General features: G+C 37.5%; 2 protein-coding genes and 1 long non-coding RNA gene across 9 annotated transcripts in view; 2 read left to right on the top strand and 1 right to left on the bottom strand.

The window, feature by feature from the left end:
* CASK (calcium/calmodulin dependent serine protein kinase) overlaps positions 1–27974 on the bottom strand; it is a 392946-nt gene that overhangs the window by 166072 nt on the left and 198900 nt on the right. For all 7 annotated transcript variants that reach the window (XM_081222810.1, XM_081222812.1, XM_081222813.1 and 4 more), the window contains exons 4-5: positions 22372–22449; positions 16557–16629 (exon numbers count right to left, since the gene is read on the bottom strand). In XM_081222810.1, the coding sequence (XP_081078936.1) occupies positions 16557–16629; positions 22372–22449 (151 nt within the window). The remainder of the gene's footprint in view (positions 1–16556; positions 16630–22371; positions 22450–27974) is intronic.
* On the top strand, positions 2998–15215 carry LOC308608598. The gene is made up of 3 exons (XR_014014201.1): positions 2998–3058; positions 6372–6436; positions 15191–15215. It is a non-coding gene; the product is annotated as an uncharacterized lncRNA (long non-coding RNA).
* Positions 6611–7621, top strand: GPR82 (G protein-coupled receptor 82; the record flags this gene model as incomplete). Its single annotated transcript, XM_081223264.1, has 1 exon — positions 6611–7621. The coding sequence occupies one exon, from the start codon at positions 6611–6613 to the stop codon at positions 7619–7621; it is 1011 nt and encodes a 336-aa protein (XP_081079390.1).

The raw sequence follows: 27974 nt of genomic DNA, 5'->3' as shown, positions 1-27974 counted from the left end.
TTTATACTGATATTGATGGGATAAAAAAATTAGCTTACTGAAGTCCAAAGTTTTCAAAAAGAAAAAAATTGGGCTTGAGTTCTTCCAGTCAATTCTGCTACTTAGAGTCTAGAAACCCTGTATGAATGAAATTAAAAGTATTCAAAACTTGATTCCAGTTTACTTACCATAAGGTACCCTTATTGACTCCAGAGAAAAACCAGTAATTTCTGCTAAGGTAGAGGGTGAGGTTGAAAAAAAACCAAACATGTGCCTTGAAGTTAATTTACTAGTTGTGTCACCTTGGGCATGCTATTTAACATCTTTGAGACTCAATTTCCTCATGTGTAAAATGGGGCTACCACCACCCATCACTAGGGCTCTTATATGTAAAATGTTCTGCCTGGTACTGGCACAGGATTGTTGCTCACCATGCATTCTCTTCTCTTTCCTTTCGGTTCCTTTGGACTGTGAGAACCACTCTGATTTAGTTTTCTCCCTTTCTAACTCATAGAGCACTTAAAGTCTGTACCACACATCACATATTAATCTGAATCTTGGCTTGCTTCTGGAACCACTCTTGAATTTCCAGAGACCCTAAATTAGCTTGTGGTTGATATACTTCTGTGACCTCCACATGCCACTAGAAACACAGTAGGAACTCCAATAAATATTTGTGAATTGCACTGTTTAAGAAAACTACAGGGCTTCCCTGGTGGCGCAGTGGTTGAGAGTCTGCCTGCCGATGCAGGGGACACGGGTTCGTGCCCCGGTTCGGGAGGATCCCACATGCCGCGGAGCGGCTGGGCCCGTGAGCCATGGCCGCTGAGCCTGCGCGTCCGGAGCCTGTGCTCCGGAACGGGAGAGGCCACAACAGTGAGAGGCCCGTGTACCGCAAAAAAATGAAAACTACAGAGCACTAAAAAAAAAAAAAATCAAAATAGAGGAAGAAACGGCAAAAATTACACCTATCCAGGCATTCTTGCCCTATAAATTATCAGTCAACTGACCATCATTTTAAGCAGTACTTCTGACTCTTCTTTGGTTCACTGGTTGATTGACATCTGTGGTAGCCAGCTTCCAAGATGGCTCCCAAAGACCATCACCTCCTGATATTTATCCCTCCCACACTGACTCACTGATGGCTTTGGGTGACCAACAGAATACTGCAGAAGTGACAGTGTTGACTTTAGAGGCTAGATCAAAAACAGGCGTTGCAACTATGGCCTTGTTCTTTTTAGTTACTTGCTCTATGAGGACAGATGGCTGCATGACCTTGGGCAACTTATGCAACTTTTCTGATGTTCACTTTTCCTCACCTTTAAAATGAAGATATTTATTTCATAGTATTTATTTAACAGGGTATTGTGAAGATTGAATAAGACAGGCATATAAAGCACGTAACAGGATGCCTGGTACATAATAGGCTTTCATTAAATGTGGCTAATACTGGTGTGGTGGTGGTAGAAGCTGCAGTAGCAGCAACTGATTGGCTGTGACATGTGAAGGAAAGAGAGGCATCAAGGATGATTCCTAGGTTTTTGGCTTGAATAACTGAAGAAGTGATGGTGTCATCTACTGACCTCGGGGACAACAGAAGATAAGTTGTGGAGAGTAAGGACACTCTTTTTTCTTGGACCGAAGGTACTTATTAAGCCTCAAACAGGTAATACTAAAATTATCTTTCAATCACTTATAAACAGGATTCCTTTTCCATTCTTTCTTCTCTAAATTATTTTGAAGTGTTTTTTTGTTCTAAATAATTCCTTCCTGGAACATGAAAAACTGTTGAAGTAAAAATGATAGGAATTCCAGAGGTCAAATTACTCTACAGTCAATGGCCATGTACCCCTGGATGAATCACTGTTCTTAATTAAATGATGGCAAGCACTGCAAATGCAAAGATGAATAACAGCAGAACAAAATCCAGACACTCATGTAGTCCTCACTTTAGTTTTACAGAGAAGTATTAGCAAACATTAGGAAGGATTTATGCAATCAACAAGAAATAAGATAAGCATCAGGGGTTGTGAGAACTGGCAAAGTACGTTTATTAATTTTAAATGAAGATTTACTGATAACTAAAGTGCTTGAGCTTGATGAAATTAGATTTCTGTTCCCATTCTCAGACTCCCACTGGTTTAACTACCCAAGGAAGGGTAATGTGTGATGCAGGTCTGGCTCCTCAGCTGTACACACTTAGCTTTCATTTAGTTAATAGTTCATAGACTGATTAAACAATACTATACATAAAATTGGTTTCACAATTCTTTATATTGTAATATAACTATTGATTTTCTTTGAGGCATATTTGGTCTTCGGATTCTGGCACTTTCCAGGATTCCCCAAATTCATTATGAAATGCTCCAAACAATGTACTACTTTGAATCTGAATGGAGGCAGCACAGGACAATTTGAAGTAGAATAAGTTAGTTCATTAATTAACCAAGATGTGACCCAAACCCCTGAAGGTACTGCTCTGGGCCTCACTTCTTTATCCCCCAGCTCTATATTTGATTCCAGTAGCCTGCTACAAGTAAGAAAACTTTGCATTTAGTTTCCCTTTATTCGTGATAAAGCTGAATTGCAAATAAGCCATCCACAAACGATTTTACAGACAAGTTTGTACCAATATTTTATTGGGTTACTATGGAGTGGTTCCCTCTACCACTGTATTGTACAAAACTAACTAGTCGTGGGGATTAAACCTTTGAACTTAACTTCTGCCAAGCATGCTAATGAAGTTAAATGAGGTGTAACCGGTTCATGAAATAATCAAAAGGAAGCACAGTATATATACTGTCCACTAATTTCCTCCCACTATAGAAATAGAGAAATGAGTTTGGTTGGTTTTTTTTTGAGAAGGTAGTTGCTACATTTACCGTAACTACTGAATTTCTTCAATACCCTTGTTTAATTTCCTTTTCTTCCGACTGCAGTTCGTGTCATGCAAGAATCTATTCACGCTGACTAAAACTGAAAGATAATGGAAGAGTGATGATCAGAGAATTTAAAATCTGAAATTTAGCATCACCACCCTGAACAACAGAGCCTTGGTTGGCATAAACTACTCATACAGGTAAGACTGATCACTTTTAACTTAAAAGTTAATTCTATAAAAACTCTAACAGGACTGAACTGTTTAAGTTTTGAAAGCTGATCATTAAGAAAGGTCAGCATATTAATTATGTAGATAATTGTTAGTAACTGAAGTTAGAACTGTAGACTTCTTTCATTTGTCAAATTAGCAGAGGCACAATGTCTTACAGGAGTGATTCAAGACAAGACATTCTGCTGAGAGGAATGCAGACTTGTACACATTTTCTAGAGAGCAATCCTGTATATATAACGTGATTGTTATTTGATTTCTTAAGCTTTAGAGTATTTTCTAAATTTTAGAAAAGAATTATCTAGCAGTTTTATAATCAAACTTTACTTTTAAAGCAGAGGTACACAGTAGATATAAATTTGATGTTTGGGAAGCTAAGGATGGTCAACTAGTTGTCGTTTGTTATAGTGAAGGTTCCTATAGAGTTTCGATGTCATCTGTCTGATAAAGCTAGCCTCTGTGAAAGTCTTTTTACCTCTCTTCTGTTCTGAAGCATTTGCTAGTAGAAAAGCAAGGCAATGGTAATGAATAATATGAGATAACAGATCCTCTATGTGGTGGTCTAGTTTAAAAAAAAAAGGAGTACTATCCATTAATACAGAAGCACCACCTTTATAGATTTTAGTACATAATGCATTATCTACACAAGGCAGGGGTTAGTGTTTTTCTTTAACATCATCATAAAAGGAAGCTCCATTCCTTATGTAATATAAAAATTTACTTTGATCAGATAATTTTTTCTTAAGAAATAAACTAGCTAATTTCACTCTCTGACTGATTTTTTAAAAACATCTTTATTGGAGTATAATTGCTTTACATTGCTGTGTTAGTTTCTGCTGTATAACAAAGTGAATCAGCTATATGTACACATATATCCCCATCTCTCCTCCCTCCTGCACCTCCCTCCCACCCTCCCTATCCCAGCCCTCTAGGTGGTCACAAAGCACCGAGCTGATCTCCCTGTGCTATGCGGCTGCTTCCCACTAGCTATCTATTTTACATTTGGTAGTGTATATATGTTCATGCCACTCTCTCACTGCGTCCCTGATTGCTCTTTTCATGGGCAAGGTTAGTCCATTAATATTTATTTTGATGATTTCTATAATCTTGCTTTTTAAAAATATTTATTCCATATTTTAATTGCTTTTTTTCATTTTTGTTCCATCCCCCCACCCCCAGGTAAATTAGAATTTCAGCACTCTATTTCTATTTTTTAGGTGGTTACCTTGAAATTTTGTCATGCATATTTAACTCGACATATACTAAAGTGAAACAGTATGTTAATCCCACTCCCAAAGAATACAAAGACATTGGAACATCAAGTTAGACCCCACTCTTGACTTGCATATTATTCTTGCCCAGCACTTTCGTTCTGTCCTGTTTTAAATCCACAAATTTGAAATTACTCTTAAAATACATGACTATTTTGGTTTGGATTTACATAAATGTTTACGATTTTATTTGCTCATCATTCCTTTTTGCATTGCAGACCATCCTTTGGGGAGCATTTTTCCTTCTTCCTAAACTACATCCTTTAAAGTTCCTTTAGTGATAGTCTCTTGTTGATAAACTCCCTCAGGTGGTGTTTGTCTGTAAATATTTCATTTCAGCCTCAATCTTTTTTTTTTAACATCTTTATTGGAGTATAATTGCTTTACAATGTTGGGTTAGTTTCCGCTGTATAACAAAATGAATCAGCTATATGTATACATATATCCCCGTATCGCCTCCCTCTTGCGTCTCCCTCCCACCCTCCCTATCCCACCCCTCTAGGTGGTCACAAAGCACGGAGCTGATCTCCCAGTGCGATGCAGCTGCTTCCCACTAGCTATCTATTTTACATTTGGTAGTGTATATATGTCAATACTGCTCTCTCACTTCGTCCCAGCTTAACCCTCCCCCTCCCCGTGTCCTCAAGTCCATTCTCTACCTCTGTGTCTTTATTCCTGTCCTGCCCCTAGGTTCTTCAGAACCATTTTTTTTATCTGACTGATTTTAAAATCAATTCCAATTTGCCAGGCTGTACTGGATTCAGATACAAACTCACTCTGAAGCATATGGACCATTTTCTAAATAAAAATTGCAAAGCAACAAAATAAAATGATAAAGACACTGGTAGACATTAAGGGTCTTAGTATTTGAACCTAGAGATACTCAAGCTTTAAAGCCTTTGGGTGAAGATTGGTTTAAAAAGTTATTTCAAAATTATAATGGTATATTTTGGGAAAAATCCCTATTTCTATACTCTAAGATGCAGAAAATATAATCATGATTCTGAAGAGGGGTAGAGAGTAAAATATTCCTGAGGGGCTGGGGGCATATAAGAATCTCAGAAGGCGGTGGGTAGTAAAATGTTTTGTGTTTATCAAAAGAGAGAATGAGAAGAAAAAGATCGAGAATCCCTATTCTAGATTATAAAAGAGTGGAGAATGTGGTACTTAGAAAGGTATGGTGAAAAATACAGAGAAATGAAGCACATTCTGAATAGAGCTCATGATTTTTATTTGACCAGAATCCAAAAAGTTTTCTTACTTCCACCTGAAAGAAGTAAAGGCATGAGAAAAATAAGAATAAAAAGGAGTTTGTATTTGTACCTTTTGAAGCAAGAAATATTTAAAAATAAGACATTAAAAAAGCAAAATCACACCTGCATTTATACTGTGATTAAAATATCTTCTAAAAAAAAACTTCTCTGAAAAACCAAGATACTAAATTACACACAAAGACACATGAGGGTGCTCTAACCAACAAGCAGTAGCAACTACAGTTTTGACACAGAATCTTAAACTAGATTTTTCTTGAAGTATGATAGATTAGCATTAAATATTTGAAACAAGAAATTACTGATGCCATTTGGTAAAGACCCTGGGATTCTGGCGTCCATCCTTGGTCACTACACTTTCCTTCTGTTCAATTTAGGACCTTGCCTAAGTGTTTATGTAGAATTAAGTTTACTTCTGAAATATGAAAAGTGACTTTTCTAGTAGTATTAGATTATAGAGAAGTTCTTTCGCCATGAAAAGACACCATTTTGAAAAGTATTTAGGTACAATTAATGTGGTAATTAAAAATCGGTCTTCTATTAACATGGCCACAAAATACTTTTGCAACACTTTCCTTTGGCTAGTATGTGCCTTAAAAATTTTTAAATTACCTTTCTAGGCTAAAAATCAATTGTCATTTACAAATTGCCTTAAAATCTAATATAAGAATTATAAATTTCTCTAGCATAAAATAATAAATCTCAGGCATTTAACTATTTCTATCAAATTTTGTTTTTTAGACAAAGGCACCATCCACAATAAGCAACTTTCTTTTATTTCAGTTGGACAATCGTGATTAGAAAAGGTGAGACGGCATCTATACTTTCCCTTTTCATCCAATATATTTATGTTACTATTTTATTTTATCCAATGCTTTATAAAAAAACTATTTAGCTGAAATACCATCTATAATTTTAATACTAAATATCTGCAATTTTGTTCTAGTTCCTGTGGCAAAATTCAAGGAAATCTGATATAAATGAGTAACAACTCAACATGTATTCAACCATCCATGATCTCTTCCATGGCTTTACCGATCATTTATACCTTCCTTTGTATCATTGGTCTCTTTGGAAATTCTCTCTCTCAGTGGGTATTTTTAACAAAAATAGCTAAGAAAACATCAACGCACATCTACCTAGCACATCTTGTGACTGCAAACTTGCTTGTGTGCAGTGCCATGCCTTTCATGGTTATCTATTTCCTGAAAGGTTTTCAATGGGAATATCAATCTGTGCAATGCAGGGTGGTCAACTTTTTGGGAACTCTATCCATGCATGTAAGTATGTTTGTCAGCCTCTTAATTTTAAGTTGGATTGCCATAAGCCGCTATGCTACCTTAATGAAAAAGGATTCCACACAAGAGACCACTTCGTGCTATGAGAAAATATTTTATGGCCAGTTACTGAAAAAATTTCGCCAGCCCAACTTTGCTAGAAAACTATGTGTTTACATATGGGTAGTTGCTCTAGGCGTAATTATTCCAATTATCATATACTACTCAGTTGTGGAGGCCACAGAAGGAGAAGAGACCCTGTGCTACAATCGGCAGATGGAACTAGGAGCCATGATCTCTCAGACTGCAGGCCTCATTGGAACCACATTTATTGGATTTTCATGTTTAGTCGTACTAACATCATATTACTCTTTTGTCAACCATCTGAGAAAAATAAGGACCTGTACATCCATTACAGAGAAAGATTTGACTTACAGCTCTGTGAAAAGGCACCTTTTGGTTATCCAGATTCTACTAATAGTTTGCTTCCTTCCATATAGCATTTTTAAACCCATTTTTTTTGTTCTACGCCAAGGATCGGACTGTCAGCAACTGAATTATTTAATTGAGATAAAAAACATCCTCACCTGTCTTGCATCAGCCAGAAGTAGCACAGACCCCATTATATTTCTTTTTTTAGATAAAACATTCAAGAAGACACTATATGATCTCTTTACAAAATCTGAGTCACCACATACACAACCCTCTGGTTGATTTCTGAATGGAAAACAACACCAAGCAGAAAAGTGTTCATATGACTCTATTAGGGACCCTAAACTACATGATTAACAGGTCAGAGCTTGGATGATAATAGGCACCAAGAAAATCTCTTTGGTTTTTAAAAATAAACAAACAAACAAGCAAACATAAAACTCACTTTACGGTTCTACTTATAGTGAAAGTTGAGATGGCAGAGAGTTAACAGAGGCAAAAGTCAAGCATATTGAAAGGATCCCACTGCATATGAAGCCAACAGACCATTTTCTGTTTAAACTCAACCATGGATGCTTCTATTCAAAACACAATACATCACAACTATAGGATAAAGAAGCAAATGGTTTATGACTTTTCTACTTTTTAGTAGTTAGAATACAAGGGTCCATCTATGGGTAATGTCTTGTTGGTAGTTTTAAAAACGAGTAAAAGAAAAAAGTGAATAAGAAATTTCCTCATTTAAGTTCTATCTAAATGTATGAATAATGTACTATAAAAATCCAAGGTTTTATTTTATAAACACATTATTTATTTGGTGTTATCTGGTTCATGATCCTGGGAGAAGCAACATTCATTGATTCCAGTATTTATTAAGTAGATGTTATTTATAAATATGCTTAAATATTTGGATTAGGCTTTGTCAAAATAAAAATGAATATAATGCCATTACATGCTGATCTTCATCACATTTTGTATATTTTCCTCTGTATTCAATATAAACAATGTTATTAATGACAAACAGTACCTAGCATGTAAATATGTTTAATTAATTTCTGTGAAATAAATGAATCAATGATAGGAAGTATAACAGTATCATCGTTGCAAGACTGGTCTCTGGAGTTAGAGTCCCTAGATTCAATACTAGTTCCACGTCTTATTTAGCTGGACAATCTTAGGCAAATCACCCACTTTAAGTGTTAAGTTCTTCATTTGTAGAATGAAAAAATACTATGTAATTCATAAGTACTATGATTAAACCAGATGATGTTACTATTATGAGTAGCTATCCTTTACTAAGTACTTGCTATTGTGCCAGGCACTCTGCTTACATGCTTCACATGTATTATTTTAATCATCACAACCCTAACGTATGCCAATTTACGGATGAAAAAACTGAAGTGCGTAGTTAAATAAGTCACCCAAATTTTCTCCAATATCTAAGTAAATATTTAAAGGGTAAGCCTTTCTGAATGGTCATTTCTTTCTTCCATGCAGTCTTGTCACAGTAAGACAAATGATGGTGGCTATACTCTGTATTATATATATTATAATTTAAAATAAAAAACAATGTGTGCTTTATCTTCCTAAAGAGATCATAAGCACCTTTGGAACTTTAGTCTCTTTTCTATTTCTACTCCTATGGTACTCGCATTCTCTCTGCTCAGATAAGAACCAAACATAAACAGCTGAATAAAACTGAAGTTGAATAAACCTTAACTGTAAACTGCTACTTCGTTAGAGACTGCTTAAAGACTCATTTATTCTCTACATGGTAATTTCTTCAGTGCTCAGAAAGTTTAAAGTTCACATGGCACTTCTAAGTCTTTAATCTCATAGCATGTTTCGTTCTAGAATTTAAAATATAGAAACAATTCACTATACAGATTCCCCAAGAGCCATGTGTTCAAAATCACTAGAGGTTTTCCCAACACATCTGTGCAATTTTCATTGAAAAATAATAGAAACAGTAAATATTTTTTCTCCTTTTTTACTTCAATGTTTAACTGAGAGAAGAAAATGTTCAGAGAAACATCAGAAAAAACACATGCTGGCTTCAAATATTTACAGTATACAACTATTCTTTTATAGTAGCAATCTTATTTCTGTCTTATTATTTTTAATTTGCAGAGACGAAGGAAGACCTGGGAACTCCAGGTGACTCCCTAAGTGCTGGCTCTACACAGGGGTGTCCAATCTAGTAATTTCATATACATGAGAATCACATAATAACTCAAAGTCGACCAGGAGACTTCCCAAGACATCCAGCTTTCTCCACAGTTACAGCAATACTTTTATTCTTACATAAGTTTTAAAACCAGAACTCATTAGACTAAGAGGAATTGAGAAGATGATCAATAGTTTTCATTTAACATAAGCAGTACTGTATTAAATCTCACTGCACTTAGGAGTTCTAAAAATATATGTAACTTGTAAAAATCATTACTAAAAAAATCACTTTATATCACCACTATTTAAATAAAAGATAAAAGATATTACACCAAAGTAGAGTTTCCTACATTTAAAAAAGGCAGGGGGCTTCCCTGGTGGTGCAGTGGTTGAGAGTCCGCCTGCCGATGCAGGGGACACGGGTTCATGCCCCGGTCCGGGAAGATCCCACATGCCGCGGAGCGGCTGGGCCCGTGAGCCATGGCCGCTGAGCCTGCGTGTCCAGAGCCTGTGCTCCGCAACGGGAGAGGCCACAACAGTGAGAGTCCCGCGTACCGCAAAAAAAAAAAAAAAAAAGGCAGGAAAAAAGATATGCAATTTCTCAAGTTCCTCATTCTGATAGACAACTTCTGATTTAATTCTCTGTACTGAGCTTATTAATCACCATGTTTATCTTTACACCATAGATGCTTTCGTGAATAGGTAATTGTAAATTATGTCGAATTTTTTGTGTAATTGAAGTACTGCCTATTTAATGTTATGGCAAATATTTTATATAAGGTATCCCTTTCTAAATTTACCCTAACTTTAAAGTGTGAATTTCAGAAAAACAATGTTTTTAATGTGTCCGTGAGTTATAGTCAAACACAATTTCAGAAACCTCAAATTTTGACTTGAAGATCAACAAGATTGTATCTTAACAGGCATGATAAATGTTTATTTCCCCCTTTAGCCTTTCATATATACACTCCCATCAAGGCAACTTGCAAACTATTAATCAGGAATACATACCATTAAGACTAGACCAGCAAAATTAAGGATGTACTACTCAACCTGAAAGTGAGTTTCTATTCTGTGAGTAGAAGAGGAAGATGTTGAAGAAGGAAAAAATTTTCCTCTGCCCCTGTAGGTTCTCCTGGCTGGTCTAAGAGTTAATGACATGAGACAGATTAACAGGAGAAAAAACAAATTAAATTATGTACCTATGGGCGTTCCATAGGAATATGAGGCCCAAGGACAAGCTGGGCAGTTGGAACTTACATGCCATCTGAGAGAGGAGAAGGAGGTCGGGGTTTGGGACTTCAAAGGGGAGGAAGGCAACTCACATGGAGATAGAAAAACAAATGTTTGGTAAACAAGTGCTTGCTACTCCATGCAAAGACAATGGAACACAGAGAGGACTTTGGTGTCCCCAGCCTGCTCAGCTCCCCCACCATACCAGCCCATACTCTTTGCAGACATCTCTGGTGATAGTACTCTTCCTAGGCCAGGCCCTTTAAATTCTTTCAGGCGCTTAAGGAGGAGGTAAAAAGAAAGACTTCCTGAATCTTTTGTTTCTTAAAAACAACCAGCCCCAAATAATCTTCAAGCCAAAGAGATACATTTTGGGGGTGGCAAGTTTTGTTCCCCTACAATGTCAACCCTGTTCTGATTTGGTAAGGACGACTGCAGCCCACCTCTGGCTTTGCAGTCTGCAGGGTGGAAGTTGTTATGAACAAATGTGTGAAGACAGGTTAAAAGGAAATCTTGCTTGGCAAACCACAAAGGGAGCACAGAGGGACACTGGTAATTTGCTAAGCATTTCAATCCTGCAGCCCAATGCCATGAACCTTCTCTGACTGCCCCCAAATTCAAAGTGAGTTGATATCAGTGGCAAGAGTTACTACAGCTAGAAAGGTTTTATACCTGACAGCACAAATGCTCTGGCTGTATCATACATGCTTGCTACCGTTGGCTAAAAAGGAAAGGAGCAGTGAAAGGATTCACATCTGTTAAGCAAAAGAAACAGTCATTCTTTTCTTTTCAAATCAAGGAGTTGATTTTTTTTGAAGGGGGGTGGGTGGAAAAAGAGAAGCAAAATCATCTTAAATTTATCTTGTATTTCTAAGTATTAAAACCCCACTTTCAATCTGAACATGTACATTATGCTCACAACAACCTTACGAAAGTAACGCAGAAGGTAAGCCTGTGTGATTATAATAAAGAATAGAATAAGTTCTCATTTTAAGGAGAATTTCAATATTTTATATAAACATGAGGGACTTTTGGGAGTTGTGGTAAGAGATGTAAAAGAAATGTCAAGAGCAATAGAGGAAGAAATACCGTAAGAAATCCACAATGCTATGGCAACTAGCGTGATCTGATGAACACCCATTTATAACGAAGTCTGGCCCTAAGCTGGTGAAAGGAGAACTGATACCATAAGGGGACCAGAGAGCAGCCAGGCGTGCTCACGGGTTAGCGAGGAAAACCATTTAAAGGAAGCATACACAGAAATGCTTGGGCGGAGGCTCCTGGCTGAGCGGCTGTGAGACTGGGGTTTTGCAGTTCTGAGAACTAAAAACGGAGCCCCCAAACCTCCTGGGCACAGGCCCTATTCAGAATAGAAAGTGACTGTGTGTACAGCAATTTGCTCTCAAAGAAGCTGCTTAACTTCAACTTCATTTATTAGAACAGTACATCAGTAGGTCAGAGCCACAGAAAGGTCTACGGCTTGCTTGTCTCTCCACGCCCAGGTGATGCTTTGTGAGGCTGTCTCTGGGAGTCAGGAGAGACAAGAAAATTTCAACTTTCACTGCTTAACAGAGCAAGTGAAGGCAGGCAAGGAGCCAGGAGTTGCATTTACCTTGAAAACTGTTCTATTTCTTTCTAAAGTACTTGTAATTCAGGGGTGAGAGGAAGAAAACACTGAAACATAATGAAAGTTACCACACATCCTTTCATAAGAAAAAAAGGAATAAAATACATGCCTTAATTAATGCCTATAGGGAGTCAAAACATGAGAAATATGCCATTATGACAGTGGGTCTCAACTGGGGGTGATTTTTTGTGCCCCAGGGGACATTTGGCGATGTTTGGAGACATTTTTGAGTGTCACAATTGGGGGGAAATGCTACTGGCATGTAGTGGGTAGAGGCTGGGTAGAGGCAACAACACACAGGACAGCCTCCCACAACAAAGTGCCTGGCCCCAAATGTGCATGGCTGTTGGGAGATGCTGTACTATGATGACACACCTTCCCAAATTTCAAAGGATTATATAGTTATTTTTTACACAATTTCATGTGAAGCTGCTCCTCGAAAGCGAGCAGTTTCCACTACAGGTCACATGGCACTCAAATCTAACCTGATATAACCAAACATTTTTAGACTCAGGTACTATGATTTCTAAAAGAAATGAATACCAAGTAAAGAAAAAAGTATTATTAATATAATGTTAGGACCTTTGGGAAACCCAATGCTTTTGGATCAATATCAAGAACTTGGGGTGGGGGTGAGGTGAAGGAGGGAGGGAAGGAGAGAGAGAGAGAACCAGAACCAGGGAGAAAATGAGAATATTCTTGGCTAGCTGAAACAGATGATTAAATAATTTAAATATTTCTCAAAGGAATGGAACGCTGCAATGGTCTTCTATTTTCTTTACTAAGTAAGGGGAAGAAAATTTTGACAAAAACTGCAGAAACCAAAATCTACATACAGAAGAAATCTATTCAGACAAGTCACTGAATATACAATATCTGAATGTGAAGAAAAGCTAATAGGCTGCAAAATTAGTTGTTATTAGCAAAAACAGTAACAACACATCAAGTGAAATTTTAAATTATTAGCCATGTGAAATGTATTGCTATTAAAGATCACTACATTGGAAACCCCCTATAATTATAAGGCCCTGAATGAAACTACTTTGGGTTACCTTAATTACTGAAATTATATTAGCAAATTCTGTTGACACAACCATCAAATATATCTGGAAATCTACTTTTTTACCACCTCCTTGCTACCACTCTGGCACTCTGCCAGAAAAGTGAGTGAAGCCTTTGTGGATACTAACCATGCCGCCTTAGCCAACAGCCTGTGAAACAGAATCAGGCAGTCCCCATCAAGCTCTGCTCAACTGCAGAACTGAGAGCAAATAAATGGCGCTTGTTGTTGCAAGTCACTGTGTGTTATTCCGTAGTAGCTGGTAACAGATACACTACCTCATCTCTCTACTGAGACCATAATAATGCCTTTAGGGCTCCAAGCACAGTATACTGCATGAAGTAGGCACTCGGATATTTGTTGAATAAATCAATCAGAATGTAAGTTAGAAGGTGAAGCACAGCATTCAAACATAACTACTTTGGGATTTTATTTGGTTTTGGATTGTCATTATATCAAATACCATGGCTAATCAAAAAGCTGACTACATTATTGAAAGTATTACAGTAGAGTACATTGTCAATCATTTATCATATGATAGTGATATAATTACCTTTCAAGAACAGAATTCAAAATAAAATTGCTTCTTACAACTTAATAACAAAAACCCAAACAATCTGATTAAAAAATGGGCAGAGGATCTGAATAGACATTTTTCCAAAGACAGATGGTACCTGTACATGAAAAGATGTTCAACATCACTAATCATCAGGGAAATGCAAATCAAAACCACAATGAGATATCACCTCATACCTGTTAGAATGGCTATCATCAAAAAGATAAGGAATAACAAGTGTTGGTGAGGATGTAGGAAAAAAGGGAACCCTCATATACCGTTGGTGGAAATGTAAATTGGTGTGGCCACTCTGGAAAACAGTATGGAGGCTCCTCAAAAAAACTAAAAACAGAAATACCATATGATCGAGCAGTTCTACTTCTGAGTATTTATCTGAAGAAAACAAAAACACTAATTTGAAAACACTATAAGAAAAAACACTATGTGCACCCCCCACATCACTGCAGCATTATTTACAATAGCCAAGATATGGAAACAACCTAAGTGTCCGTTGATGGATGAATGAACAAAGAAGATGTAGTGTGTATACACACACACACACACACACATATATACATATACACATACATACACAGTGGAATACTACTCAGTCATAAAAAAGAACAAACTCTTGCCATTGTGACAATGTGGATGGACCTTGAGGGTATTATGTTAAGTGAATAAGTCAGATACAGACAGAGAAATACCCTATGATTTCACTTACACGCTGAATCTAAAAATCAGAACAAATGAACAAACAAAACAAAACTCACAGACAGAGAAACCAGAATGGTGGTTGCCAGAGGGGAAGTGGGTTGGGTGGACAAAATGGGTGAAGCGGGTAAGAGGTACAGACTTCCAGCCATAAAATAAATAAGTCAGGGGGATGTAATGTCCAGCCTGGTGACTAGTCAATAATATTATATTGCACATTTTGTAACTTTGTATGGTGACAGAGAGTAACTAGACTTACTGTGGTGCTCATTTCACAGTATACACATATATCAAGTCATTATGCTGTATACCTGAAACTAATATAATGTTAAACGTTAATTATATCTCAATCTAAAAAAATTGCCTCTTGAGCAAAAGTGTTTTTTTAACACAATGCTACTCTATGAACTAAGAATCTGTTTTACATATTTTAACTTTTTAAATTGTCTTTTTTTTTTTTTTGGCCACACCGGACGACATGTGGGATCCCAGTTTCCCAACCAGGGATCAAACCCGCGCCCTCTGCAGTGGAAGCACGGAGTCTCAAACACTGGACCACGAGGGAAGTCCCTCAAATTGTCATTTTTGTCATTGTATATAAGGAGATATACTTCACTCTGTATACATGCATTTTCTTACATTAATTAAATGCAAAAGAATGACACAGCACGTTGCTATCATTGACCATTCCCTCCCCCCTTTATCTTTCTACACTTCTTATTCTCTTTGTTTGCATAACTGAAGAATACTTCCTTATAAAAGTGCTATGTATCCATTGGGCTGTTTAATGTTGAGTGGCGATAATAATATCATTTTCCTATCACCACATTTGAAAAGAATAAAACATTTTACAACTAATTTACACTAATGTGTATTCTGAGCATTTCTCCAATTATTTTTCATTGCTATTATAACATTCTACCAGATTGATCTGGAATTGCTCATGCTTTCCCTCAGCTTTTAACCACAAGAATTTCAGTTAAAATTTCCCAAACGTTATAGAAAATTTAACTAAATTCTACTTAATTTTCTTAACCATTAAAATACATTAAAGAAGCCAGGCCTTTGATAATACATCTTGAGGGAAGGAGAGCGCCATATCTGTGGATGCTGCGGGTTAGAGAGAGGCCAGTGACAAAACAGGAGCACGTGAAAGTAGACAACAGGGCCAGAGAGACCACAGGGGCTCTTAGTGACTCGAGGCCTTGAAAGGGGGTAGGCATCAGGAGGAAGGCCCATGGCTTCCTTTCTTGCATGCCTCCATGTCCTGCCTGACACCTTACAAGCCAGGGGCTGACAGTTCTCATAAACTTGATACTGGGATTAAACAGGCACAAAGATTGAATAATGGTAATATTCATATTCCTAAGGATACAAACTATATTGCATTTATAATTACGATTTCAGACTATTTTTAAAAACTCTCTGCAAAGAAAATAAAATGCTGACTATTCTACACTGCAACATTAAAATATAAGTGTGTGATGAACTTTTACTATATAAACCAAATTCTAATTTCCCCCCAATTAACTTAGTATAGGATATTGTTTGGTTCTTCCTATTTGTTGGATTTTCACACTTCTCTCTTACACACATAATGGCGAAGGAGGAATAACAGAATTTTAGAATGCATGTACATTTTAATAAAAATAAGGAAACTGAAATGATAAAAAGTGTTCCTATTAAGAACTAGTACAATTCTCCAAATATAAACCAGTTGAACAAATTTTTATTTGTAAGTAAAATTAACTTTAAGATACTCTTTATAAGAACACTAAAGAAAAATTTCTAATTCTTATCATTGCTATAAGTTAGTTTCTATTCACAAATATTAAAGTTAGTGATAAAAATGACTTACCTTGACATCCCTGTGAATTATGTTGTTATCATGACAATAGCGTAGAGCTTCCAGTATCTGTCTCATGTAATGACTGTAGAAAAACAAAAGAAATCTAAAACTGTAAAAAAAAAAAACTTATATTTTTAAAACTTAATGTACAGTGTCCCTAGTTTGTAACTCCCACCTTCATACTCACTGTCCACGGACACTTTTCATTTGAATAGACAAGATTGGTGGAATGTGCAGCTTAGTAATGAAAAAGTTGGCAGATGCATAAGTTTATGAGCTTTATGAAGAATTAATGTGTTCTGTATTTTCTGAGATATCTAAGTCAAAGGAATTTCACACCGTTCATAAGTAAAATAGCTCTGCAAACTAAAAATTCAAGCTTAAAACATGAAAAAAAAAGTGTTCTGACACTCAGTTAATTCTACTTAGTTACACTGGATTGCTATTAAGTGACCAGTGCTCAGAGGTACACCAAGGATTCTGACTAAAGGGGTGGGAACCTTTTATCTGTCAGCAGAGGCTGACTCTCTGTCTTATTTCCATTTAGCTCTAAGGACAAACAAGAAAGAAGAACCTTCTTATGCCTCTACAATTTCTTTTTGCAACATAATCAAGTTTTAGTTGGGGCATCCTTGAACAAAGCAGAGTTCCTTCTGGGCCTAAGTCCTAGGAAGTCAAACTCCTCACAAGGTCAGCAGGGTCCACAGAGGCTCCGCACTGGGTCCAGGTGAAGAACAGAGGAGCAGCGAGCATTTTAAAGAACAGTCCTTAAAAATGGTAACAGGGTCAACTAGCCACAGGGTGTGGCAAGAGCAGTTCATTCAGTATTACTTCAGAACTTACTTCGATTTCCTTCCCTCCATTCTGAAGTTCTTCTGTAATCCCACTGTTTCTTCTTTGAGGGTCTTTTTCATCTTCTCTTCCTCTGATATTTATTCCCTTCATATCTGTCGTTTTCCCCCTACTATCCCTCTTCCTTTCTCACTTTCCCCTTTTCCTTCCCAACTAGCCATGACACAGAAATGCAACATACTTAACATTAATTATTGCTTAGTATTTATTGCATTTTGTTTTTTTCTATCCAGATATTTTATTCCCCACACTTTAAAATAAAAACTAAATAATTTAATGGTACTTACAAATGACCTTGTGTGTGTGCTTGTGACTCAAGACCAAAAAAAATTTTCTCCACTCCTGCTTTAAAATTAAAAGACATTTCCATTGAGTTCCCTCTTTGGTATGCTACTATCTAGCCAAACTCACATCAATGTCCCTCTAATTAGCATATGCATTATTTCATGTATTAGAATTGATCAGAAGGTTCTAGTTTAAAAATGAAAGGCAGGGGGCTTCCCTGGTGGCGCAGTGGTTGAGAGTCCGCCTGCCGATGCAGGGGACACGGGTTCGTGCCCCAGTCCGAGAAGATCCCACATGCCCCAGAGCGGCTGGGCCCGTGAGCCATGGCTGCTGGGTCTGCACGTCTGGAGTCTGTGCTCCGCAACGGGAGAGGCCACAACAGTGAGAGGCCCACGTACCGAAGAAAAAAAAAAAAAAAAAAAAAGAAAGACAGGCAGGGGGAAAAAAAAAACCCAGGCTTTGTTCCTGTACTTAACATTGTCTCCTCACAACTGGGCTCTAAGCAGAAGGAGCCAGGCTCCTGCAGTTGTGATGTTCAATTTTTCTTACTTTGCAAATGTACACATGGCGGGTCATAGTCACATATTCTTTGCCTGGGCCAGTGCAGTTGAAATTAACTTTCTGTTTAAGTTAGGGGTTCTTAACTTGGTGTTATGGCCCTTTCCTGGTTCAAATCATGCTTTGGAGGATCTGTGAACCCCCCGAAATGGCAGAGATAACAAGTGTGAAAAACTCTAATTTCTAAAAACTCTAAAGCATGCTACAAAGGTTAAGTCTATTATTATCAAATTTAGTCAAGATTTAGGAACAGCCTATTTGTGCATCTAGGTGTGAACACTGGAATAGTAGGTAAGTTTAAGTTAGGTAATATGGACCTAGCTTATACCTAACAGCACGACTACTTTGGATACTTAGCACTAGGACAGCCACTTCTATCCTTAGCCTGAAGAAAATTCTAAAAAAAAAAATTCTTATCTCAAAGTCTTATTTAAAAAGAAAAAACCTCAATGAATGAGCATTTTAAAATCCGAATACTCAATTATTTAACCCAAATATACATACATATTAGAATCTCTGTGGGGGCAGGGTAGAATTTTTTTTCCCCCAAATATAACATATTTAAACTGATCTTTCTCCACCCTCCCAGTCATGACCCTTGGGAGGCTGTGCATGTGAATAGTGTGCAAGCAGACTACAGAACCAAAATCCACCCATATACATTCTAGAGAGTTGCTGACTAAACTTTAATCAAAAAGCTTCATTTCGGGCTTCCCTGGTGGCGCAGTGGTTGAGAGTCCGCCTGCCGATGCAGGGGACACGGGTTCGTGCCCCTCCCGGAAGATCCCACATGCCGCGCAGCGGCTGGGCCCGCGAGCCATGGCCGTGGAGCCTGTGTGTCCGGAGCCTGTGCTCCGCAACGGGAGAGGCCACAGCAGTGAGAGGCCCGCGTACAGCAAAAAAAAAAAAAAAAGCTTCATTTCATGAAGCATCATGGTGGCCTATACTTTCAGAGAAACTCATCAATATCTATGTTTGTCTCCATCCCTAAGGATCAGGAATGATGATAACTCTGTGGAAAGAAAAGAGCTGGCCAGCAATCCTCTCACTTCCTTTGGAAGGAGGTATTTTGGGGGTGGAAGAAAAGAAGGGAGGTGACTCAGCCTACTCTCTTTGGCAACTCTGGGTAAAAAGACTACACTTAAAAAAGCTCTTTGCGGGCTTCCCTGGTGGCGTAGTGGTTGAGAGTCCGCCTGCCGATGCAGGGGATGCGGGTTCGTGCCCCGGCCCGGGAGGATCCCACATGCCGTGGAGCGGCTGGGCCCATGAGCCATGGCCGCTGGGCCTGCGCGTCCGGAGCCTGTGCTCCGCAATGGGAGAGGCCACAACAGTGAGAGGCCCACGTAACACACACACACACAAAAAAAGCTCTTTGCTAGGCTGAAGAAAGCTTATCTCTGGAATTCCCTTAACAGAATGTTCCTGGCTAAGGACTACCTATGATAAACAGAACTCAAGATCTCTGAGGCATGAATGGCTTCCTGGAAGATGTCACGTAAGCTATACAACTCTCCAAGATACACAATGGAGATGTTTCATAATTTAAATGCTCCCCTCTGTGTGTGGAATCTCACAAACCTCACATAGAGACCTCATCTATTCTGGGCCAGAGGTGCATTTCTGATGCAGGAAGGAATGAAGTGAGGAGCTGCCCTTAAAAGGCCCAGATCTCTGTCTGCTTCAGCTGAGCCTTTTGATTGCTTGTATCCTTACAACTGTTTAGTAAAGCCTGGTGCTAGGGAAGAATATCTCTCTGATTTGTGAGAGTTTGATTTGATAATCTGATCCTATATGTTAGCCTGCTCCACAACTCACCACCTCTGAAAGAACAGAGGTAATCACTAATTGGGTTGTAAGGACTGAATGCAGTTTTCTTTCATGTCATGCTTTGCTGCTCCTCTTGACGCTCAGCCAGTTGGAGAAAAACAACATTATCAATATGATTACTTGGTGTTTCAGAGTCTTCTTGCAATTGGTCTCACTAGAATAACTAATGCAAGCTGAATTTTCCAAAAACAAATCACAGAATCAGAGAGAAGGAAGGTAGAAATCATCTGGTTGAACGCTCTAAACCAAAGGAAGGATTTACGTGCCCTTGTTACATGGTCATTGGTACTCTGCAGTAGGGGAAATACATAATCATACGTTCTGAGGCCAGTCCCTTTTGTCATTTTTAGGGTTTTTAATAAATTGTGCCAAACCACTCTCTATGCAGTGTCGCTTACTAATCCCAATACTACTCTTTTCTGGTCCATTCTGAAAAGTTCCTTTCATAAAATCACCATTTTAACAGCAATATAGGTAGATCTTAAAATCAACAGGCTTGATTGATATACAATCATTTGATATATATAAACATCTAACTTTTCTATAAATCTCAAGATTGGGAGAGAACTCAAGTCATTTCACTGTATGACATCACCTCTACAACACTACTATTCTCCCTATCCTATCACCTAGTCCAGTGGCAGAGACAGGCTCAAAGTTAAGGAAAAGTGATAGGGATGAGTAGGGAACAGAGTAAAAGTGGTACTGGTTTAACATCAACTCTGACAGCCTATATGCCAGGTACACCAGTGTTTTTGTGGTTCCAAAAGGAAAAAGTCATCTTCCTCCACCAAGCTTCACTGTTTTATAAAATCAACATCTAGAATTTTTAGTTTTCCCTATTTGATGCTGCTGTTGGAAGATATTAATGTGGGAAAATACAAAACTCAAATTCTTAAAGAAATAAATATGAAGAATGATATGCAAAAGTCTGAGAGTTTCATTTAGTAGGAGAAAGTGGTTTACCACTGTGCCATAAGAAAAATCAAGACGGCATTGACTACTTTTGGTATTAAAGAATGCTTTTTAATTCTGAAACACAATACAAAATAAAAATTTTAAACTGTGATAAGAATTCAAAACAAGAGTAAAATGGGATTAAAAAAAAAAGAAAACCCTAGAATATGCTTTAGTGAACATGGCACAAAAGAAAAAAGGATATTTAGCCTCAGTTCTACCATGCATACATCAAGAGTTAAAAGAAGGAATTAAAGTTAGTATATATAAACTCTCATTTGCTTCTTCTCCCTAGCTCCAGGAGTACAAAACAGCAGCTACCTACAATTGGGTATATTCTTTATCTTGTGTTATAGCTATGGCTGCTCCATCTCCTGAGACTAGGGACCTTGCTCCTCAGTCAGGAGAAGGCAGGGCAAAGAATTTGAAGAAAGTCAAGCCATTCTAAGCTTAAAGTCACATGAGGTAGTCTCTAAGCTATTTTCAGCCATATCTGTCCATTGTGCCATAATTATAAAAAGAATGATAGGAGGGAGAAAGTTATAATTATTTAATGGTAGAAAGTTTTAATAAATCCTAATGGGTTTGTGGGTTTGAACCCTTCAACATACTATGGTTAGTGACTGAGGAGGGATGCTGTACCCCAGGTATTAAAAAGGCAACTTATTGGAGTGGGTATTTATGATATGATTGTCACCAAAACAGAAAGTTGTACTGCTTCAAATCTACAAGCAAGTGGCCCAGTGCGTGGCTCTTGTGATTTTTCATATTAAATCCTTATTTTGAGTCATTAGTTCTTTACAAGAACGCCTACACTTGGAACAATGGTGGCTACTTGATTGGGAGATCAAACACTGGCCTGAAGCAAATATATTCAGCAGAAAAACTTGTGCTTTTATTTCTGTTCCTTTTACTGTTCTATGCTTTTTCTCAGATTAACTGGTCACCTAACAATTTGCTATCACTAAAAGGCAAACTGAAGAACTAATGAGGCACATCTGCTAAAAAGCAAAAATCAAACACAAACAAACCCAAGTTTAATTCTACACGGTTCCTGAGCTATCAAATTCCTCCTTGTATAAAAGTCATCAGAAATGGAAAAGATAGCAGTAGTGATGTTAAACTGTAAATCCATATAAATAGATCAATTCATTGTTCAATATTTTGCATTTCCAGTCACTGTTTGGTTCCACTAATACACATTAAAAGAGGGATGCTCCTTGTAAGGAAGAGTGGCAGTATGCTAGTCATCAGTTCAAAGAGCAGGCCACTTCATATGATTTCCTTGTCATTTCCTTCTTTTACTTCTACCTTTACTTCTGGGGAGTTCATATAAATTACATACCTGGCCACAGCTTCACTGTATACAAAACCAGCGTCAGCTCGTTTTACGATTTCAAAACACAGATCCGCTCCATCCATACTGTAGAGAAATGTGAAAAAGAATATTAGGAAAGAGAAAATTTCAGGAAGAAAACATTGAAAGTGAATACATTGTAACTAAGTTTTTAGTTGATTTACAGCTAAAGATTATAATAAATTATTTAAATCTCCTTTCTTTTGATGAAAAATAGGCATAAATTATAAAGGACATTATAACCATCTTAACACTGAAAATCTACAGGGGAAAAAAACAGGAAGAACAAGCAAATGGTAGCATCAAATAACACAAAGTGTGGGAAATTGCCTATAAATTTTCTTTAGGTTATCACAACAAAAAGTCTCAGAAAAGGGCAATGTTGGGGGTTGTGGCATAGTTTTGAATCAAATTCCGAAATTGTATCTAGTCATATCATGTAATATTTTAAGAATACAACAACGATTCTAAAACATTTAGCTATAGTTATCACCACTAAAAGGGAATTCAAGCTATATACTGTGAAAGGAAAAAAATAATTAGCTAATCCATAATTTATTTTTGTTTATACTTCCATTACCAAAGTTAAGTGCTACAAACATACTCTAACACACTGATGTGCTGGTGACGCAGGGTTACTATCTTCCCTCCAAACTTAAAATGGTTCTCTATTTCTCACCAGATCAGTAAGGCTTCTTGTTGTCTCAGCCATACCTTGCTTCTTCTACCTACCCTGTCTAATGACTTTTCAAGAATAACTCACTCTCTACGCAGATTAGTTTTACACTACTCCCTGAATATACCATTTTTTTCCTTTTTCTGCATATATTGTTTCTCACATTCAAAACCTACCTTAATTCAAGCTTCCATTCCAATCTCACCTTCCCCAGGAAGGCCTCTCAACGATTACCAGCCACATTAAGGCCTTCTTTGGCTTAAATTCGATAACAACTCTATATAGCCATATTATAACATTTAGCACTTACATAGAAACATATTTATGTGTATACATGAAACTTTTGCCAGATCATTACATATATTAATGAATAGTTAGCTAACATTTTCATAATGCTTTAAGTCTTATAAAGTGTTTTCAAATCCAGTATCTCATTCATTCATTTACTTAGTAGCTCAGGAACCAAAATACCTGTTGCAGGTTTTATACTGAGGAAATAGACTTCCGGAAGGAAAAGCAAAGAAACTATTCATTACTATTACCTATAATTAATAACTAATCCATTAATAATAATTAATAAACATTACTAACTAATATTACTATTCATCAAGTATCATGGAAAGCATTCCTTGTTATATCTCCCTTCATTCTTACCATCATCCCATGAGGTCAGCATACTTCCTGTTCTCAAACAAGTTGTCTAAGTGAGTAGACAAGTATGTTACAGGGACAGAATTCAAATCCCTATCTATATTTAATGTTCTTTCCATTATCTATAGCTACACCTACTAGGTGTGCAAGGAACAAATGTACACATTCAAGCTCAACAGTTCAAAAATAGGGTGAAGTCCTAAAGAACAAGTATATTTTATATTTTCAACATACTCCCACCCAAAACCTGGCAGAATACTATGCACACAGTAAATATTTAATGAATAGTTTATTAAAATCTTGGTGTGGTTTTATGTAAATGAAAATACTTTCACATTTATACAAGGCTTTACAAATTTTACCTAGTTTTCATTTCACAGCCAACGAACATTTTCCAACATCAAATAGGATTCTTCTCCAAAATAATTTTTATGATGGCTCAGTCTACTCTGAAGTATGGCAGTGCCCATTTTGCACAATCAGAAATAAAGCCCGGATGAACACGATCATGTATCTTTGTGAACAACCCTGATCATCTGCTGTAGTATAAGTCCTACAAGCAGAGTTGCTAGGTCAAGGGGCACAGACAATAATACTTTTGATACATACACTACTGGAAAAATTTTAACAATTTATACTGCCACTACTGGGTGTGAAAGTGTTCTTTCCTCTACCTTGTCTCTACTAGGATGACTATTCTTTTTAATCTTTGCCAATCAGATAAGAGGAAAAAAAGTCACTCACGATTGCTTTCATTTACATTTCCTTGCCTACTAAAGAGGCTGAATATTTCTCATTTCTTTGTGTTGTGGGGAGAAAAAAAGCACTATTTTTTTTTTTTTTTTTTTTATGGTACGCAGGCCTCCCACTGTTGTGGCCCCTCCCGTTGCAGAGCACAGGCTCTGGACGCGCAGGCTCAGCGGCCATGGCTCACGGGCCCAGCCGCTCCGCGGCATGTGGGATCCTCCCAGACCGGGGCACGAACCCGTATCCCCTGCATCGGCAGGCGGACTCTCAACCACTGCACCACCAGGGAAGCCCAAAAAGCACTATTTTTAAAGCTGGCTGCAGTTTAAGCTGGTTGGTTGATCTGTGAAGACTAAAAACACATAGTGAGGGAATTACAGTTTTGTTTAGGCATTTTCCTTTTTAATTGCAAAATGTGAGGATAAGCACTATTCAACTTAGAAGAGAGAAGAGTTAGGCAAAGGAGAGAGCTAAATTGATTGCATCATAAAGCAATAAGAATCCTTAGAGCTAGAGGAAGGCTTTTTTGGAGGGATCTGGGAGGGGGAAAAAAACCTTAAGGGTAGGAAGGTACTAAGGTGGTGAGAGGCCAACACTTAAGGAGGGAACCAGTCAGTGGGAAATAACTGGAAATTGCTTACTGCCCTGTTCTACAATCACCAGCATGAATCGACTCATTTTTCGTGGACATATCTGAAACACTAGTACTTGAAATGACAATTTCTACATTTACATATAAACACACCAAGGTATTTTTAGGTTTCTACTCTTTTCCACTATTTTTGTATCTAGTCCCATACCATTTTTAATTCTGCAATAGTATATTTTAATATTTGGCAAAATAAGTCTCATTTCATTATTATTCTTTGTAAACATTTTCTTATGAGTTTTTTCTCCCAGCTGAACTTTAAAATCAGTTTCTCAAACATGAAAAAATTTTTATATTTTGGCTGAAATAATATTATATTTATAGATTAACCAGTAGAAATTAACATTTTCCTAATATTCTTATCCTTGAACATGATATGCCTCCCCATTTCCTTTCATGTCTCTAAGTTATAGTTTTAAGGTTTTCTTCACATTAGTTCCAAATATTGATTATTGGGTTCCCCACCCCCCCCAAGGCATTTTATATTTTTAGTTGCTATTATAAATGGGATCTTTTGGCTATTATACATTTTTTAATACAATGGTTCATAACCAGGGGTACAAAAAAAAAAAAACCTATGGAACTTCTAAAACATGCCGGCATGCTCTATGAGGGTTTAGTCTGAAAGTAAGTCATTACTGTGAAAATAATTTTCTATTATTAAAGCTAGTTGATTAGTTAATTGCAACATTAATTGATATTAAAGTAAAAGAGGCAATCCATTAATTTTAAATTTTATGAGATACAGAAATAACTAAAAATACTGCTATTCATGCAAGTTTTATTCATCACAGAAACTTAAAATATACATATTCATAATGCATACAATCCTAATATAATAACCTTGAACAAAAAGTTCAATGCCTTAATTCTTTGATAAACTTTATCTGATAATATGATTTTTAAAACAATTATGGGACTTCCCTGGTGGCACAGTGGTTAAGAATCTTCCTGCCAATGCAGGGGACAGGGGTTCAAGCCCTGGTCCAGGAAGATCCCACATGCCGTGGAGCAACTAAGCCTGTGTGCCACAGCTACTGAGCCTGCGTGCCACAACTACTGAAGCCTGCATGCCTAGAGCCCATGCTCCACAGCAAGAGAAGCCACCGCAATGAGAAGACTGCGCACCACAACGAAGAGCAGCCCTCACTCGCTGCAACTAGAGAAAGCCTGCACACAGCAATGAAGACTCAACACAGCCAAAATAAATAATGAATAAATAAATAAACTTTTAAAAAACCGATTATAAGGCTTTTTCTATTGTTTTTCGCTTTGGCTTCCCATCTTAGTGTGTTTCTGGAGCTGCCAAGAGGCTTCAAGAAGCATGTTCTGAATTTCCCCAGTTGGTTCCATTCTGAGGGAGTAAATGAGACAGAGAAGAAACCCTGCTAAGGAAGAGTATGGGGAATGCTTCTGTACTATACACAGAGAAAGACTATGGGAGGTTTACTCTGAATTGTGAAAACTGATGGGATTATGAATGATCTTAACCTCCCCACCTTCATCTATCTGAATTTTAAAAATTTTGTAATAAACATGCATTACTTATAAAATTTTTAAAAACTGTCCATACACAAATGCTCCAAACAAACAAAACACATCACAGGTCTAGAGGCACAAGGTATGGCTGGCTATATGTTGAAGGGAATCAGAATATGCCACTCAAAATATGTCACTTTAGCACAGGATTATTTTGAACTGAAGGCAATCGAAAATCAGCAGATACAGGAAGAATGCTGTACTCTCCTCCATTCTGCCTAAAAACAGGGCATAAATTTCCCTTTGTAAAGGTGACAGAAATTTCCTTTTGTAAAGGTGTTCCCCTCTCATGTACCAGGAAGAAGCAAACTACTCTTAACTGTGTAATAAACCTTACTAAATAACTCTTATTTACCATATATTTTCTGATCACCTTCCCACAATTTACCCCCAACCCCAGACGCCCAAACTCCCCCCTTCCCTTGTCTAGTCTTTTTACTTTCACTGTTAAAATGGTATATAAGCCTCTGGGTCTCTGTAGCTTTCACTTTTTTTCTGTGAGCATGTCCCCCACCTCCCATGTGCGAATGAAAATCTTTTCTCCTGCTTATCTGTCATTTGCCAGTTTAATTTGCAGGCCTCAGTCATATAACCAAAAAGCATAGAGGAAAGGTTTTTTTCCCTCCTCTACAATATATTCTGCAAAAGCAAAGAAAGACGAGGCTTGTAGGAGACTTGTACCTGATTGTATGAAGAAGTGCTTCTCAAATTAACTGTGGTGAAGGACTAGCTTTCCCCCCCCCTCAGGTATATTAAGAACTAATACTTTTTACAAAATACAAAATCATGTGCTACAATTTCACAGCAATGTCAAATTACTCTAACAGTTTCTAGACATTTAGTCTCAATTTCTGTTCTTATCTCATTATAGAGGGGTAAATGGCTGGTAGATTGGAATGTGTCTACAAACTATTCTTTGAGAAACACTGTAAAGGACAGATCAAATCTGGATTTCTCTGACCAGCATTTCCCCTGAAGGTGACAGAAACAACTACAAAGACTGGATGAAATAAAAAAAATTTTTTTAAGCATTAAAGAATCACCAGCATAAAGAGTGAAAAACTACCTAGTGAGAACAGAGAAAGGATTAGAACTCAAAGAGATGAGCAAGAGCTGCTTGTGCCCTGGGGATAGGGAGGGGCTCTGGAAAGAAGGCAGCTGTGGAGGCAGGAGGCTTCACTTTTGGGGAGCTCCAGAGAAGTGGAAGGGGGCAGTCAGATGGAGATTTACAGGGTCCAACTTCTTTTGCAGCAGGGTGATCCAAGAGGAGAGACAGAGCTATTCTTTTGGCACACCTCAGAAGAGCCCACCAAAGGCTAAGGCTCTGAT

Source organism: Mesoplodon bidens (genome assembly GCF_964165515.1).
Source record: "Mesoplodon bidens genome assembly, chromosome: X".
Classification (NCBI taxonomy): Eukaryota; Metazoa; Chordata; class Mammalia; order Artiodactyla; family Ziphiidae; genus Mesoplodon; species Mesoplodon bidens.
This window is presented reverse-complemented; position numbering and strand designations above follow the sequence as displayed.